Below are 17,009 nucleotides of genomic sequence, written 5' to 3'. Positions count from 1 at the left end.
TGCTACCGGCGAGGTGAGGATAACTCGAAAATTGTTACAAGAATTTCATCTACCTTAATCTGCGTTGATTAAACGTCCTTTTCGTTCAGTTTTGAATAACTTAGACGTGTATTACATTCTACTCCACGTTACATGTTGTATTTTACCTTTATATTTTCGTTTTGTCTTGAGATACGACAGTAGTTTTCCAACAGATTGCAGGTCTGAGGCCTGACGCTCAATTTATGCTAATGGCCGCATCCGTTTGAACGGTTGTTATATTTAGAGATTGTGTCGGTCTGGCTTTAGTGTGTTCATTACGTCTGTGTCGGTTTCAACGACAGTTTTTGTCTAATAAACCCGAGATGCAGTGTACGGTAACACCGGTGTTAGCATGCCTGTTAGCATAGTTGGTAACGTTGGTTCAGTGCAGTGTGGCTTCACTCCCATTCGTTACTAAAAGTTACAGTTTCGCTCACTGTATTATTAGACTGACCTTAAAACCTTAATAAATGGACTAAATGTAACCTCGTAGACCTATATGGTGCAAGATACTAAGTCTTTTGCACAGCTGTTAACTGGCATTTAGTAAATGTAACGCAGGATATTGATGTTGACGCACCTAAGTTCCACATTTGGTCTCTTTGCAGAATGAAGACCATTCTCAGCAGCCAGACTGTCGACCTACCCGACAATGGTAAGAAACTTTCTTTTTCTCTGGCCATAATCGCAGACTGTTGACTTAAACTCGCGTGGAGTGGTTCCTCACGTGTTTTTTTTTTTTTTGTCTTTCCCTTCCTCTTTGCTGTAGTCGAGGTGAGGTTAAAGGGGCGAACAGTGATCGTTAAGGGGCCCCGTGGCAAGCTCACCAGGGAGTTCAACCACATCAACCTGGAGCTCAGCCTGCTGGGCAAAAAACAGAAGAAGGTGAGGATGAGTGAAGATGCTCTGGAAAGTTCAGTTATCTCTTATCGCTGTTGTCTGTGTGGCCTAAATGGACTAAAAAAGATGCCTGTAACCACTTAGTCCCAAGGAGAGCGTAGGAAATTGAGTTTCCACAAACAGAAACACTCGGATAACACGGTTGTAACTACATTTGTCCATGCATACATACACTCAATTAGACTTAAATGAGCTTCTGTTCTCCACTGATACTCTGAAAAAGTTCTTTCATAAAACATTCAGCATAAGTGTTCCTCTGAGACTGTTCTCGGTTACATATCTGTCTGTAAACTGAATGAAAACCAGCCTCTGTACAAACAAAATCAGCAGCTCGATTAGTAGAATCCTGTAATAATTGCGCTGAGGTCAGTGTAGCATCTGCTAAAGGATGTTATTACTAGGAGTGGGACGATATGCTTTGGTCACGATTTTATTGTATCACGATTCTTGATAATTGCGATTCTCCAAGTATTGCGATTCGATATAATCAGTAATTGCAATTTTCTTCCTTCCTCCTTAAAAAAAACAAACAAGTTGAATCGTACACTTCTAGAATGAATGTCGTTCCCATAAACAATGCACATCAGTCTGTGTCAGTCAGTCCAGCAGCTGACATTTATTTCAACTGAGACAAAAAGAGGCTTTTTTTTTTTTTTTAAAGTTTACAGTTACAAAATGAATTGAAATGTCCACACAGCACAAATGTGGGCTAGTCTTAACATAACTTAATGTGATGAATTGATGAAGTTTTTCTGGACACGGATATGATGTAATATAATCGATAAAGCTTCCCTTGGCATAGCAAATGTGTTTAGCATAAACGGTATTCAGATTACAATTCTGCTGCCATAATGCTGGACAGGAAATGGGTAAAATATATATATATATATATATATATATATAAAAATTATAATTATTCAGGGGAGAAAAATCTTTTTTTTTTTTCGCCCACCCCTAGTTATTACCCATCTTTAACTCGTAGTTTGAGATTTTCTGTTGTCATATTGAGCTGCTTTAATAGGAACAAATCTAACATTTCTGTACTCTACTTCATCCAAATAAAAAATGATCGTTCTATCAAAGGATCTCAAGTGTGCAGAGTTCTGTGGACACATAACAAAAACTCCTATTTTTCTGCTTTTCTCAGTTGTCTTAAATAAACTGTATAGTTGGCCACCTCATCTAATCAATGTTTTGAAGATAGTTGAAGTTTATAAGAAAGCAACAGAATGATCGTAACTGTTTGCCAGTGATTTTTGACCAAAAGGAAACCCTGGACACCTGTACAGTTTTATGCTAATCGGTGCTGTCTTCCTTAGCTTCGTGTGGATAAATGGTGGGGCAACAGGAAGGAGCTGGCCACGGTCCGCACCATCTGCAGCCACGTCCAGAACATGATCAAGGGCGTCACGCTGGTAAGACTCGTGTCAGCTTTGTTTAATGAGAGAAGCCGGGTGAAATGGCGTCACGCTGCTCTCTGCCCAGCCTTTATGGTGGGATTAGCAGATTTTCTAGCAGTGATTTCTCTTGTGTGGCTGTGCAGCCCGATGCCGCCTTTGTTGTTGTAGAACAATGTGTTCCGTTTGCTCCATCAGTTTAGCTCAGTCCCCCTCACGCTTGTCTCTGACTGCAGGGTTTCCGGTACAAAATGCGCTCCGTGTACGCCCATTTCCCCATCAACGTGGTCATCCAGGAGACTGGAACTCTGGTGGAGATCAGGAACTTCCTTGGAGAGAAGTACATCCGCCGCGTCAGAATGAGGGGGGGTGAGTCCGCTACACATCATGGAGTAGCTGTAGCTGTTGAAGTGAAACACAAAAAAAAAAGAAGAAGAAAGCAAAGCCTAAACGTAGTCACAGTTGCTGACCTTGACTTATTTTGACTTCAAAGTACACTGGTACGATTGGTCACTAAGTATGTAAGAAGCTGCTGACACCTCTTCCTGTTTAAGAGTTGGGGGGGCAACCTGGACAAGTGACAGAACTGGATTTCACCTCTTAACCGGTTTGTGAAAGCGAGGTTCGACAGGGCTGCAGGCAGCATCTGCTGATTAATTTCAGTTCACCTTTAAGCTCATATCTCCATCGTTCCCCTTCCTCCCTCCGACTGACTGAATTCCTCAGCTGGTCTTCCAGAGACAGGAGGGCAGTTGGGTGCCTGTTAGACGGCAACACTGGGGTGAAGGCTTCAAGATGCTGGCTGATACTGGTCAACATGAAGTCCTCTGTCCTCGGCCTGCTGTGTGATGGATGTAGAAATGTGAAGAGGCCGAGACCGCTGGAGACACCAGCGATTATGCTCTCCGCTTTAGTTTTTGTGATCAAATGGTGACCTCCACACAGCACCGTAACCGCTCGCTGCACTCCTTATTTTCTAAACAGCGGGCGTTGCTGCTCACAAAGTGGCTGTGCTACACTGCAGGAAGTACGATGTGCATACGCAAATGTTTAAATGTGCGTTTCACTTTGTCTTTTGCCTGCAGAGACAGACCAACACGCACACTCTTCCCTCTTAGTTTTTCATACATGCATCTCATTGAGGTTGTGACACGTTACAAAAATCCCAGCACGCCAGCTCTTTGGAAGTACATTTATGGCACGTGACTCGAACGGTGACCATAGACCTAATGTTAGTAGACTTTGTGCTAAAGTACCAGGGCTGTGCCGGGGTGTAGGCAGTGGGAGCCAGCAGGCCAGTGACCATCCAGCTGCACCTGACATTAGCAGTGAGGGACCAGGCAGAAGAGACCTTAGGCGTAATGTTTCCTGGGCTCAGCAAACCATCGGCTGGTTGATCTCTAAGTTTAATATTATGTTGGAGTGTTTTTTTTTTTTTTTTTTTTTTTTGTTCTGTTTTTTTTCTCAGTGCATCCACATTGAATTATGAAGAATAAAACCAGTTAACTCTCTGGCTGTGTGACATCCCCTGCTGCCGGCCTGTCGATGCCGCAGTTACAAATGTGCATTTATTGTGAGAGCCCTGGTTTTTTTTATACAGTAAAGAGACTGAGGAGGTGGCTGTCTTTGTTGGTGCCTGATTAGATCAGAGTTGTTCTGTGGATTTGGTGTATCGTCTGAACATGAGGTACAAATAGATGTGACTGTTTGAATTGGTAGTCTTAGAAAGGCTTAATTTTCTTGAGGAAAAAGAACCTGGGGCAGAAGGAAATGTAATAAAAGGACCACATTTGTAGATTACTGCGGTGATATCTGAGCGTACTCTCCTCTACATGTTAAAATGTCTTTTGCATCTGCATTGTATACACTCGCACAGTAAAGCACAGTGCTCTGTCCCTTTGCTCTCAGGTGTGATGTGTTCCGTCTCAGCTGCCCAGAAAGACGAGTTGGTCCTGGAGGGCAATGACATTGAGCTGGTGTCAAACTCAGGTATGTTTGTCCACCTTTTTCGCCGCAGCTTTTCTCCAAGGATCAGATTTTCGATGACTTGACCAATATAAGCTTGAACTCGACCATTCTGGGTCTCTGCTCGGGCATTTTAAACAGTTAATTGAGATAAAGCAGGTTTTGACGGTTAGTTTTGTTTGCAGAACTCCCGTCATATGATTTAGACCTTACATTAGGTGTGAAATAACTTCTTATTCTGTCAAACAAAACATGAATGGGTTCAATCACAGAGATGCTCAGAATCATCACGTTGTTTATTTTTGCCTGTAGTTTTTATGAAATAACATGACTTTTTTTCTTTCCTTCCCAAAAAAAATATTCATGTAAGATCTGCTCATATTTGTATTCCGTTACAGATTAGTTTGTTTCAGTGAAGTTTGGTTACTTTCTTTTGGTTGTGCCAACACAACATCCCAGAACAGCTTTGTGTGACGTGCTGCTTATCACCCCAACTCTTCTGTTCCAGCTGCTCTGATCCAACAGGCCACCACAGTCAAAAATAAGGATATCCGAAAGTTCTTGGACGGCATTTACGTGTCTGAGAAGGGAACAGTAGTGGAACCACAGCAGTAAAAGTTACATCTGCACTTGTTAGAGGTTAGATGATGCCGTCGACGCCGCCTGCGTGTCCTCCACGGAGTGGGGGAGGACACTGTTTTGTTTTTCTTTGCATCTTCTTAACACGTCTGTCCTGGGTGCCTTCTTTTAACTGCTTTCTGTTTAGAGAGGTTTTCTTTTCACGTTTCACACTGGTTGATCCAAGACATTTGATTTAAGGCTTATTTTCACAGGTCAAACTTGAGCTTTAACGGGAAAAAGGGAAACAAATCTCACATCGCAACTGAAATGCTAGCTTATCTACAGAAAGACTAAGAAGCATGAATGCTGTTGCAGAACTCAACTCTGACACGTTCATAGGCCAAATGTTTGTGAGCACATCAGAATAATTTTAGGGAATGATTCATGACACCGTTCAGACTTACCTGCTGCTCGGCCTCGTGGTGTTGGCTCTGACTGCATGTTATTTCTTTGTAATGTAACTTCACAGTTTAGTTTTTTTTTCTCTGAACACTCGTCCGAACAGCTTCACTCCTAACATTGTTTTATCCTTTTTGACTAAAAGAATCTCTTCTCATTTCACGCTTGCCACCAGGCCCCGGTAGCTGAGCATGTTGTGGCAGCAGCCTCCGTGTTGCACGACATCCGGTCCTCACACTCTGCCCTCTCTTTCTCTGCAGCGGCATTGATCCAACAGGCCACCACAGTCAGGAAGAAGGACATCAGGAAGTTCCTGGATGGCATCTATGTCAGTGAGAAGACCACCGTGGTGGAGCAGGAAGTTGAATAAAATCTCACATGTCCTGTTATGACCAATAAAGCAACCATCTTTTTCCAAGTTACCAGATCTCTGTTTCCATATTGTCACCCTTCCTGAGCTGCATGTAAGAATAGATGCAGGTTTGTAAAAGCACTCAAGAGTTTTTGATCAGTGGGTCAGTTCATATACTCGTGTTTTACACGGTATACAAATTGAAAACCTAATGTTTAGTGATGGTAAGGTAGGTAGAAAAATGCAATTGTAGGTTTAGATGCAGCACCAGTAACAGCCATTGAAACGCTTTAGAAAGTAACTCGGTAAAGAGCTGATAAAGGAATATGACGAAGATTTCTTCCATGTTCCAAGAACTCACTGAATGCTACAGGCTGGATGGTCTCTATGGGTTTCCATACTACATAAGTGACATAAGATGGTCCTAAAAGGTTCATCTATTCAACTTTCTTTCATATAAAAAGCTGCAGGAGTTTTTATAGTGTTCATACAGTCACCAAATTTGGAGAATGTTCTTTCAGCTTATTTATTTTGTAAATAAAACGGATGACAAAAATACTGCAAGTGAATCTTTGCAGTTAAGAGTGCTTGCAGCTCCTAACAAGCTGTTGCACCTTGAAAGGTGGGCCTAGGAAGAGAGCTGCCAGTGCAAACAATAAAAAGGATTATAAAACTCCTTCAAGAAGGTGATTCAACTTGATGTTTTTGTTTTTTTCCCAGTTGGCTGTGTCTGAAATGAAAAACGAGGACCAGTTTTTTGCCAGAGTTTGTGTATCTCTTTATTAGATTCCTTTCACAACAAAAAACGAATGATGAAATATGTGATACAAAGTCCTCGAGTTAGTTTTACATTCATTGATGAGTTTAAATGTTCTCTTGGACCACTGACAGTCCAATAAAAGAGCAAGTTTTATTATGTCAGACACATTTTTGGTGTCCAGCTGCAACAAATATGATGTGGAAACACTGACAGACTGACTGTCAACCGTGAGGTGTGGGACTTCTCAATGTCGAGAAATTATTTAAAAAAAAAAAAAAAAACATATTCCCAGAGATTCTGGAGTTGTCCATTTTCTTATTTTGATGGGTGAATTCTGTTTATAGATTTTTAATCTCTGCAAATGTCAAAAAGAGTAGTTTCAGTGCTTTAAAAGGGTCATCTGTTTATGTGCTGAATGGATCTGCAGATACCTGTCAGATCTGTTTATTATGATGGAGTTATTCTCAAATGATGCTTTTAGTAATATATTAATTTTTTTTTATATATATACTTTATTGTGTTCATTCAGGTCTCAATCACTTCACAAACAGTCATGATAATTCATTTGTGAACACATTTTCTCTCCTTATGTGCATTTCACCTTCCCCACCCGTGAAATAGACTAAATGAAATACATCATAGTCATGATAAACAAATAAATAAACAAAAAATAAACCCTAATCATCATAGTAACAGTAAAATATGCATTAAATACATTGAACAAAAAACAAACAAACATAAATATATACCAATACAATGCATGCACCTATTTATGCAGTTTAACCTGTGCTTAGCAGTATTCCTCTTCATTTTAATGTACATGTACTCTTAGACCCTCCCGCCCTTCTAACCCCTCTTTCCCTCCCATCTCCAAGCATACATCCATCCATCCACTCATACGCCCACATTCACACCCATATAAATGCATCAGCATACGTTCATCCATCCACACATGCACCCACATTCTCATCAACATAAATGCATCCACATGCATCCACTATCCCCCATCCCTCCCCTTCTTTCTAACCCCCCCCCCCCCCCCCCCCCTCACACACACACACACACACACACACACACACACACACACACACTCACACACATGCATTCACCCATCTATATACAAACACACTCATGTCTAAACCCCCATAAACAAAATAGCGAAAAAAAATTAATCTAAAGTAAAAAAAAAAAAAAACTTAGGTAAGTAACCAATTTAACCAAAATACACTGCAGAGGGTATCCATAAATATGAATTGAGTATTGAGTATTAATTTCTCATGAGGGTGGTTTAAGATGGCTCCTCATTGTAAAGGGCCCATTTTTTGTCGTATACATTTTTTTTATTATTAAGTCTATACATTATTTTTTCCGTATTTCTCATTTCCTCTATACTTTCCAACCACTTATCTGTACTCGGTGGTTCTATTTTTTTTCCAATTTCTTGTTATTTGTTTAAGTACTGTTATTCTAAAGACCCAAAACAGGTAGAGGTGTTCCTTTTCCAGTCCTTCTGGTATTATGCCCAAAATAGCATAATGTTGTTGAATTGACACTTCCTTACTTAGTTTTTCTCTAGTAATATATGAATTGGGATGTTTGATTTAGTCTTTTATTTATATATAATATAAATATAATATATCTGATTAAACTTATGTGTTTCCTAACATCTGTTTTGTTTGCCCTGCGCGGTGCTTCTGTCTTTGCAAATTACATTTTCGAATCTCAGCCATATTTCTTCACATCACCTGAAGGAGATTTGTTTTCTGCCTGATTTTGGTCGTCCATCTGTGTCAATTTGGTCCGAAAAGGAACAGAAAACCCCTTTATACATTTATATTTTTTGAACACACATTTTCTCTCTTGATAATCCGCATTATAACATTGCGTGTTTCTGTTTTGTACAAACTTCTACAGATAAAATTATACTCAAAATCAACAGTATTAATCTGTCGATGCAAATAAAGAGGAAAAAAGTACAACTTTAAACACTGGTGAAGGACATTAATACCTTAAGAATCCAGGCTTTTGGTAATGAGTTTATACTTTGTTATGTTGTTTTTTTTTTTAAATAGAAAGAAAATAAAAAGATGATGACGCACTGACGTACGCCGACCATCTACGTTTGCGTCATCTCCTGGCGACCGAACAGAAATCTCTTCGCGCCAAGCAGTTGGAGGATTTTCTTACTTCTCTGATAACAAACCTTCGACAACACTGCCAGAAAACGCGTAAAAAATGGTATGTTGCACTTAAAAAAAAAAAAAGCGTTTTGTTCGTTAAGACGAGAAACTGCACATAAAACAAAGTGGTTGCATAAAGAGAAAACAGGCGCGCGCTGTCTTGTTAAACCAGCACGCAGGTGTTGAAACGTACTGCGAGTGTTAGCTGCAGCTAAAGAGGATCAACTTCTGTTGTCAAGTAAACGAGAGACACGTTATATTTATATGTCTGGTGGCTTTGTTTGGAAAAACAATTCAAATGGGTTTGCGGGGTCTCAGTGAAAACTTCGGACTGTAAAAGCATCTGTTTGCATGCAGTTTGTGGAATCTGTACCCCCAGTGAACATCTACCCTATAATACTCGTACTTTTGCATGTTGCAATTGTGCACAGGATATCAGGCGGTTCTTTGCACCGACATCAGCAAAGCCTGCGGTGCAGAAACCAGCCCCCAATGGAAACCTCAAAGACGGCGAGGAGGAGGAGAAGAAGAAGAAGAAGAAAAAGTCTGAAAAGTCCTCAGATGAGGAAGTGAAAAAGAAAAAGACCACCAAGGCAAGCAGATGTCATCTTCTGTCTTCCCACTTGTAATTTTGCCTCCTTTCCTCCTCTTATTTGCTTTGCTTTATGTTCTTCAGGTCAAAAGCTCCAAGGCAGAAGAGCCACGCAAGGATAGTGAAAAAAAACGAAAGAAGCATGCAGTCATAGTATCAGGTAAGCCGCATTTAAATTGAAATGAAGGAAACGTACAATTAAATTCCCTCCCCAGTCGGTCCATTTCCCCTGTGCAACGACACAGTACGTTATTCTCACCTGAGCTGTCTTCAATGCATGTTCTTGTGTTTTGTGCTGTTCAGACTCGGAGGAGGAGGAGCCGGTGATGAAGTCAAAGAAATCCTCCAAAGAGAAAGCAGCGACCAGCAAAGCGGCGCCGCCTCCTAAAAAGGATCCTGTGCAGTATGTCTCCGAAACAGGTGATCATCCCAAAGCACCATTTCCCTAACGATGAGGAGGGGAAAAAACAAATGCATCATCATATACACCAAATGTGTTTTTGATTGTTTCTCTTCTGCCTTGTAGACTCAGACAGTGACAATTTTCAGTCCTTGAAAAAGGGCTCCAAACCCAAACAGAACGGCAATGCCAAAAGCACAAAACCAAATGCAGAAAGTTCTCGTCCAGGAGCCAGCGGCGGGGCGAAGTGTCCCGTCGAGCCATCCTCCAGCCAGGGGAGACCTGGGCTGAAGAGCCCTCCAGCCCCTGCCACCCCGAAGTCGGCACCGCCTCCTCAGCCCAAGCGAACTCCCACCTCTGTGTTGGATTACTTCGGCAGCGGGACCATTCATCGCTCGGACAAGAAGCTGGTGGCGAGCGCAAAACGGAAGGCTGTAAGTGCTGATAAATTCTCCTCTCTCCTCCTCTGGCTGTCTTGAGTTATCACAGAATATGTTTTTTTTTTTGTTTTTTTTATCCATTCAACACTCTTGTGAAAGGAGGGTCCTTTTTTACAACAAATTACTTTTATAAACAAAACAAAAATCTCTGTTTCTCAGCCCACTCAAGACACCGATGACCTGATAAGTGATGAGGAAATCGCCCGACAGCTGCAGATGGAAGAGGACATGGAGGTATGGGGGCCGGCCGGTTTTTAGACTGACAGAAAGTTCTGTGTATTCAGTGGTTGGCACGGGCGATGATGACGTTAAGCGCTCGTCCTTCCTCAAAGGCGTTTTTTATTTATGGATTGACACTTCAGTTGTTTACATTCTTGTTTAATGGCTCATAATGTCTCTCTTCACTGTAGCACCACCTGTTGCGTGACATTACCCCCTGGGGTCTGATGTGCTTAATCATTTTCGTTCATGTTAAGTTTTTATAACAAATGAGCATCCCTTTGCAGTTACTTTCACATGTTATATTGCCCAGGAGGTGGGTAGGCTTCTGTACATCAACCTTTTGAGTGGAGCATTTTGTCCACCTGACCAGCAGAAAGCTCATCAGTCTCCCTCAGTCTGACAGTTTCGGCCAAACTGAGTCACCTTCCTCAGTCGATCTGTGTGCAGCTTGGAGGTGCTTAGAAGTTCTTTGCAGCTAGCTGCCACTTATTACCGCCAGCACCATTTCCTTTTTTTACAGTAACAATGTTCCTTCTGCCCTTTTCAATCCTAAATTCAAATATAATGTGAATACTTCCACAATGTGAAGCGTGTCAACGCTGTCATCCTGCTAGCAGAGTTGCACATTAGCACTGAAACGATCACTAGCAACAAAGGAAATGGCCAATTTTAACACGCAAATTATGACTCAATACATTTCTAATGCTTAAATTTGAGACTAACACAAGTTAAGTGTCTTTTAAAGGAATGAGATTACCTTTTTCTTACCACACTTGTGCCTTTTTTCGATCTGTGTTCACTCAGCTGGAGAAACAAGTCCATGAGGACGAGGAGTTTGCCAGAACGCTGGCCATGCTGGACACGGAGCCGCAGGCCAAGAAGGTAGAGGGCAGTGAGAAATGAACTTTTCATCCTACACTTTTACATGTGCAGACGTTTATCTTCATGTCCTCCTCACGCAGGCTCGCAAAAGCTCTGATGAAAAGCAAGACATAACCACGACTCCCAAAAGCAGCCGCGAGGGCGGTGCTGCGGGCAGCTCGCGCAGCCTGTCGAAGACCAACCACGTCACGTCTGAGGATGTGATCAGTCCGTCCCCCAAAAAGAGCCCCGCAACCGTCAAAACCAGCTCCAAGCTAGCCTTGATGAAGAAAAAGGATGAGGGACCAAAAAGTAAAGCGCCCGCTTCACCCACAAAAATGAAAATCTCTCCCAAGAAGGAACCCATTGCCTCATCAAGCTCGGACAAGAAATTCACACCCAAAACTGTAACCACGCCTACAGCAGTGAAAACTTCTCCTAAGAAACCTGAGGTGGGTCACGGTAAATCGCTTCATACGACAGGGGCAGTAACAAGAGGTTAACATGGCACACCGTGTGTAAAAACCAGCTCAGTGTTCTACTCTGCTTCTTAACCAGAGCACAAGTACGAGTCCTGATGACGCCGAGAAGAAGAAGGGCAACTCTGCAGCTTTCAGGAACTTCCTCAACAGGGACGGACCCCGAGCCCTGGGGTCCAAGGAAATCCCAAAGGTGTGTGACGCTGTCCATCAGCTGTGGAAATAACGGTCAATAAATGTAGCTCCAAGTATGGAGACATTATTCTACCATGTACACTGTTTATACCAGAGGGAAATCATTTCATATTTATAATATTTATTTGATTTATTAGCTAAAGATGAGAATGAGTTTGCAAAAAAAAAAAAAAAAAAAAACAGCTCGAGTGACGTAGAAAACTACATTTTTCTCGGGTAAATATCCTGTTTACTTTCCGTCGGGGTCCTGACTTTATACTTGATTTTTCTGTTTTTCCAGGGAGCAGAGAACTGTTTGGAGGGCTGCGTCTTTGTGTTGACAGGAGTCCTGGAGTCAATGGAGCGAGATGATGCCAAATCTCTCATTGAGCGCTATGGAGGCAAGGTGACAGGCAACATCAGCAAGAAGACCACCTACCTGGTGCAGGGCCGAGACAGCGGAGTGTCAAAGCTGGAGAAGGTGACCCATCCGTCAACTTTGGGGGGGGCGGAAGGGGAGATGTACAGATAAGGGGGGGGGGGGGGGGGGGGGGGGGGGCTTTAATGAACTGGTTATAAAAGGGTTTTAGAGCCAAATGTTGTGATTGGAACCTTTTTATTATTTCTAATCCACTACACTGATGCATTGAAATACTGATAAACTGCATCAATATAATATCTTTTTTTAAAAAAGGCAGGCAAAAAGAAAGAAATCCCATGAAATTAATGCAAAATTTCCCTTTTCCTGTCCTTTTCTTTTTTTTTTTCTCATTGTGCGGTATCAGTCCTCCAAATACACAATGTTTTGAAACAGTCCAGTCTTACCCCCCCATGTGTCTCGCACTGCTCAGGCGGAGAGTTTGGGCACCAACATCCTGGACGAAGACGGCCTGTTGGAGCTGATCAGGACCAAACCAGGGAAGAAGTCAAAGTATGAGATTGCAGCAGAAGCCGAGGTCAGTTCTCTTGCATCTCTCATGTCTCGTCCTCGTCATCGCTCTATCAAAGACTGCGTTTCGTGTGCTGAAACATAAAAACGGGCTTGCATTTGCCCTGAAATTGGAAGCTTTTTAAGCCATAAATCTGACCTGTCTTGAGGGCAGTTGGTTATATTAGCAGTTCAAAAAACGGGCACAGAAGATGTTTTTTGTTCAGAGCAAAACAAAAAAAGAGGGATTTATTTATTCAGGGCTGTTTTCTTCCATCCTCATCAATTAGAACAAAGCTTCCAAGACCAGGACTCCTCCCAGCCAGACATCAAAGAGCACCCCCAAAGCTCAGAAGGTCTCTCCCTCCAAAGGTAATTCCAGGTCCCCTCACACGCCGAGTCCGTCGAAGACCGGCCGGACACAGAGCCACGGATCAAAGGCCAGTGATGGTAGCACCCCGTCTGGGAGAGGCTCCGGTCCCACGGCCCGGAGGGGGCTGGGCCTTTCCTCCTCCGCTTCCTCTTCTTCATCAGCCCAAAGACCTTCACCTTCAGGGGAAGGCGCCAGTCTGTTGTGGGTGGACAAGTACCGTCCGCAGTCTCTGAAGACTGTGATTGGTCAGCAGGGGGATCAGAGTTGTGCCAACAAGCTGCAGCGCTGGCTGCAGAACTGGCACAAACACCACGGCAGCAGCAGCGGCACCAAGCCAGCAGGTAGCAGAAAACTGAGCTCATTTTATTCAACCGAATTTTATGTGCTTTAAAAGTAAATCCCTTTTAAACCGTGTGTTTTTGGTGCTTTCTCCCAAACGATAGCAAGGTTTGGGAAATTTGGAGGAGGGAAAGATGATGGGTCAGGATACAAAGCGGCGCTGCTCTCTGGACCTCCGGGAGTGGGGAAGACCACCACAGCTGCACTGGTTTGCGAGGTCTGACGGAAAAACACCAGTTTGCGATTATTCTCTCTGGTTGTATGTTGCGTGCATTTTGCAAACGTGTTTGCGTTTGGGCTCGCAGGAGTTGGACTTCAGCTACGTGGAGATGAACGCCAGCTGCACTCGCAGCAAAAACAGTCTGAAGGAAGTCGTTTCTGAGTCGCTGAACAACACCAGTATTGAGAACTTCTACAAAGGTGATTCCTTCTTTAACCTTTGTTTCTGTCTTCTAATCGTGTCAGATGCACCAAAGCTAAAAAAAAAAAAAAAAAAGTGATGTGAGTGAACAAATCGGCAGTTATTTTTCTCGTCATTACAGAAAACACACTGTCCTGTGTGTTTTTCTTCTTTTAGAGAATCAGCATTCTGTTAATCTAGAAGTGAAAGTGCCATCAGCTGCTTCTCTGTTGGTGTTGTAGGTACGTCTCAGACGGTGAGCAGTAAGCACGTCCTCATCATGGATGAGGTTGATGGCATGGCCGGTAACGAGGACCGCGGAGGAATCCAGGTTGGCAAACGCGCTTTTCTTGCGTTCCGAAAACATCTTCAGATTTTATTTAGCTGTTTATTTAGGAAGTTGAAAGCCGCAGCTGTAGTAGCTGCTGTGGTGGTTATTGGTGATCTTTATCATATTTCCCTGGCGGCTAACCTATGTCCTTGTGCTTCCTGTAGGAGATGATAGGCCTGATAAAAGGTTCAAAGATTCCCATCATCTGCATGTGTAACGATCGGAACCACCAAAAGATCAGGTCGTTGGCCAACTACTGTTTTGATCTGCGCTTCCAGAGGCCGAGAGTGGAGCAGATCAAGGTGCAAATCCTCCCTTCCTCCATTCAACAGATCTTAGTCTGTAGGTTAAAGGAAAGTTTAAAAAACAAAACTTTTCTTTTTAACTTTTCAGGCAGCCATGATGTCCATTGCCTACAAGGAGGGAATCAAGATCCCGCCGCCGGCTCTTAACGAAATGATCTTGGCCTCCAATCAGGACGTCCGCCAGGTAGAGAACGCAAAGCATCGAATGTTTTGAGCGAGTTTGAGATGTTCTCCCATGGCTTCACATTCTTTCCGGGCTTTTGTTGCTCCAGGTGATTCACAACCTGAGCATGTGGTCAGCCAAAGACAAGGTGATGACGTACGACCAGTGCAAGTCCGATGCAGCCCGCGCCCGCAAGGACATGAAGCTGGGGCCGTTTGATGTCTGCAGGAAGGTGTTCGCCTCAGGGGAGGAAATGAGCCTCATCGACAAGTCGGACCTCTTTTTCCACGACTACTCGCTGGCGCCGCTGTTCGTCCAGGAAAACTACCTGCACGTTCGTCCAGCCGCTGCTGGGTGAGACACGCTGGCTCGCTGGCCTTGTGACTGAAGCTCAGATGTCAAACGGTTCTTTTAACGTTTCTGTTCTGTCCCGGCTCTCCCAGCGGCGATGTCAAGTCCCACCTGGTGCTGCTCAGTAAGACGGCAGACTCCATCTCAGACGGGGATCTGGTGGACAGACAGATCCGCTCAAGGCAAAACTGGTCACTGCTGCCCACTCAGGTAACCCGCAGCAACAGGAAAGCCAACACTTAACTTCACGCTTGCTCATTCTCACTCTCTGAAAGGGACCTCGAGCGCATTCACAAGTGACTTCCGCTCACAGCCCTACTAATGATGCTTATTTATGCAGTAATCAAAAACACTCATGTTTGGGAGGAACAGAGCTTCATACGTGTGTGTGTGTGTGTGTTCATAGGCCATCTATGCCAGTGTGCTACCGGGTGAGCTCATGAGAGGCTACATGACTCAGTTCCCACTCTTCCCAAGCTGGCTCGGAAAGAACTCCTCCACCAATAAACACTCTCGCATCATACAGGAGCTGGCCTCTCACATGAGTTTAAAGTGAGTTTTTTTTTTTTAAATTCTTCACACTTTATCAAACACAAACTCTCATTTTGCTATTTTTTGTATCTGCTCTGTTCCTGCAGGACGTTGAGCAGCAGGCAGGCGGTGAACCTGGACTACCTGTACTACCTGCGGCAGGCGCTCCTGAGTCCACTTCAGAAGCTCGGAGCGGAGGGCGCCAGTCAAGCCGTGCAGCTGCTGGATGACTATCAACTCATCAAGGAGGACGTGGACAGCATCATGGAGATCAGTGCCTGGGGAGGACAGCCCGACCCCTACTCCAAACTGGACTCCAAGGTAAGCTCGAGGAAGAGTTTTAGCCGATGTGACGGAGATTTAAGGTGATATTTATCACCTTCAGTCTGACACCTCTGCCTCCGGCTTCCCTCTAGGTGAAGGCAGCTTTCACACGGGCGTACAACAAAGAAGTTCACCTGACGCCGTACTCCCTGCAAGTCGTGAAGAAGGGCCGCCGCGGCGCTGGGGGCGAATCAGAGCTGGGAGGGGAAGATGTGGATCTGAACGGTCAGGAGTCTGAAGACGAAGGGGAGGGGCTCAAAACTGACGCTATGATCAAAGTAAGTACTTTCAACATGTGAAATGTTGTGGCATCATCTTTTTTTTTTTTTTCCACTTCCTGTTGATGAATCGTGCGTCCTGTTCCTCCCTGCAGCAGAAGAAGACCAAAACCACTAAAGACTCGAGTAAGGAGAAGAAGGAAGGTTCTGACAAGGGCAAAGGCAAGGGGAAAGGCAAGGCTAAGAAATGACTCCGAACTGGAGAAGGAACTCTCTGCTCTGCCTCCACACACTAACGGTATTCCCCGGCACTTATGTCAATCCATAAATTAGCATCCACAGGTAGTGAGACTGGTCCTCCACACAGCAGGGAACTCATCTGTCCTTTACGGTTGATTTCAACGCACTTCTGAGAATGGTCTTTTCCTGTTTTTGTTTTAACTTCTGGTGTCTCCATACTGAACAAATAATGCATATTATCTGCTCATTATCATGTCTGCGCACGTCTGTAGTTCCACGTCTCATCGGGAGAAACGCGCATTTCTCCAGTTGCGTTTGGAATCGTGCTGTCGAGGATGTAAATAATGTAACCCTGACTAAGAAGACTGTTACCCTTTTGCTACACGAACAAAACAGAAAATGCCCTTGCTGTTGTGCTACCGTCAGTATCATTTTCATGTAAATTTCAATTTTGTAATAGAGAAATATGCTGCTCGTGATTGTTGGTGTTTTTATTTCCAAACGCAAAGATTCTCCCAGTTTAACAGACCCTTGTGTAAATGCTTTTTCAGGAGGTATCGCACTTCTTGAATGTGTCGATTCTTCAGAAAACCATTTAAAAAAAAATCTAACTCTGCAAGGTTTGTGTTTGAAAATCTAAATGATACTCTGTGTGAAGAGTTCAATCATGATGTCAAATGCGTTAGGGTGTCAGCACCAAAGTGCCTAAAAACGCTCCCCGGCTCGTGCTGCTCCTTTAACCC

At 43.6% G+C, this 17,009-nt stretch overlaps 2 protein-coding genes across 3 annotated transcripts; both read left to right on the top strand.

Annotated features, from left to right (window-relative positions):
- The first annotated feature begins 566 nt into the window (after positions 1–566).
- rpl9 (ribosomal protein L9) lies at positions 567–5,725 on the top strand. Its single transcript, XM_075462854.1, has 7 exons — positions 567–676; positions 791–906; positions 2,241–2,336; positions 2,555–2,687; positions 4,227–4,307; positions 4,792–4,922; positions 5,564–5,725. Exons 1-6 carry the CDS (start codon positions 631–633, stop codon positions 4,896–4,898), a joined length of 579 nt encoding a protein of 192 aa, XP_075318969.1. The 5' UTR covers positions 567–630; the 3' UTR covers positions 4,899–4,922; positions 5,564–5,725.
- Positions 5,726–8,512: 2,787 nt separating this feature from the next.
- rfc1 (replication factor C (activator 1) 1) lies at positions 8,513–16,745 on the top strand. Of its 2 annotated transcripts, none has more exons than XM_075462853.1 (23): positions 8,513–8,653; positions 9,027–9,188; positions 9,272–9,347; positions 9,491–9,607; positions 9,714–10,021; positions 10,187–10,261; positions 11,054–11,131; positions 11,212–11,562; positions 11,669–11,782; positions 12,065–12,244; positions 12,615–12,719; positions 12,982–13,405; positions 13,508–13,620; positions 13,709–13,823; positions 14,046–14,134; positions 14,299–14,436; positions 14,528–14,623; positions 14,712–14,956; positions 15,046–15,163; positions 15,360–15,505; positions 15,592–15,805; positions 15,901–16,086; positions 16,185–16,745. In XM_075462853.1, exons 1-23 carry the CDS (start codon positions 8,651–8,653, stop codon positions 16,275–16,277), a joined length of 3,546 nt encoding a protein of 1,181 aa, XP_075318968.1. In that variant the 5' UTR covers positions 8,513–8,650; the 3' UTR covers positions 16,278–16,745. The 2 variants fall into 2 exon arrangements, with proteins under 2 accessions (XP_075318968.1, XP_075318967.1); XM_075462852.1 differs by having other exon boundaries at positions 8,514–8,653; positions 16,182–16,745.
- Positions 16,746–17,009: the final 264 nt, after the last annotated feature.

The sequence above is a fragment of the Odontesthes bonariensis genome, chromosome 4, assembly GCF_027942865.1.
Source record: "Odontesthes bonariensis isolate fOdoBon6 chromosome 4, fOdoBon6.hap1, whole genome shotgun sequence".
In the NCBI taxonomy this organism is placed as follows: domain Eukaryota; kingdom Metazoa; phylum Chordata; class Actinopteri; order Atheriniformes; family Atherinopsidae; genus Odontesthes; species Odontesthes bonariensis.
Note: the sequence above shows the minus strand (reverse complement) of the source record. Positions and strands in the feature narration are given on the sequence as shown.

What these genes read in the sequence shown, in the direction of transcription:
- rpl9 (XM_075462854.1), top strand. Translation starts at nt 631, where the DNA reads ATGAAGACCATTCTCAGCAGCCAGACTGTCGACCTACCCGACAATG. An exon ending in TGGGCAAAAAACAGAAGAAG is followed by an intron (nt 907 to 2,240) that starts GTGAGGATGAGT and finishes TGTCTTCCTTAG; the next exon opens with CTTCGTGTGGATAAATGGTG. An exon ending in TGATCAAGGGCGTCACGCTG is followed by an intron (nt 2,337 to 2,554) that starts GTAAGACTCGTG and finishes CTCTGACTGCAG; the next exon opens with GGTTTCCGGTACAAAATGCG.
- rfc1 (XM_075462852.1), top strand. An exon ending in CGGAGCCGCAGGCCAAGAAG is followed by an intron (nt 11,132 to 11,211) that starts GTAGAGGGCAGT and finishes CTCCTCACGCAG; the next exon opens with GCTCGCAAAAGCTCTGATGA. An exon ending in CAGCTGCACTGGTTTGCGAG is followed by an intron (nt 13,621 to 13,708) that starts GTCTGACGGAAA and finishes TTGGGCTCGCAG; the next exon opens with GAGTTGGACTTCAGCTACGT.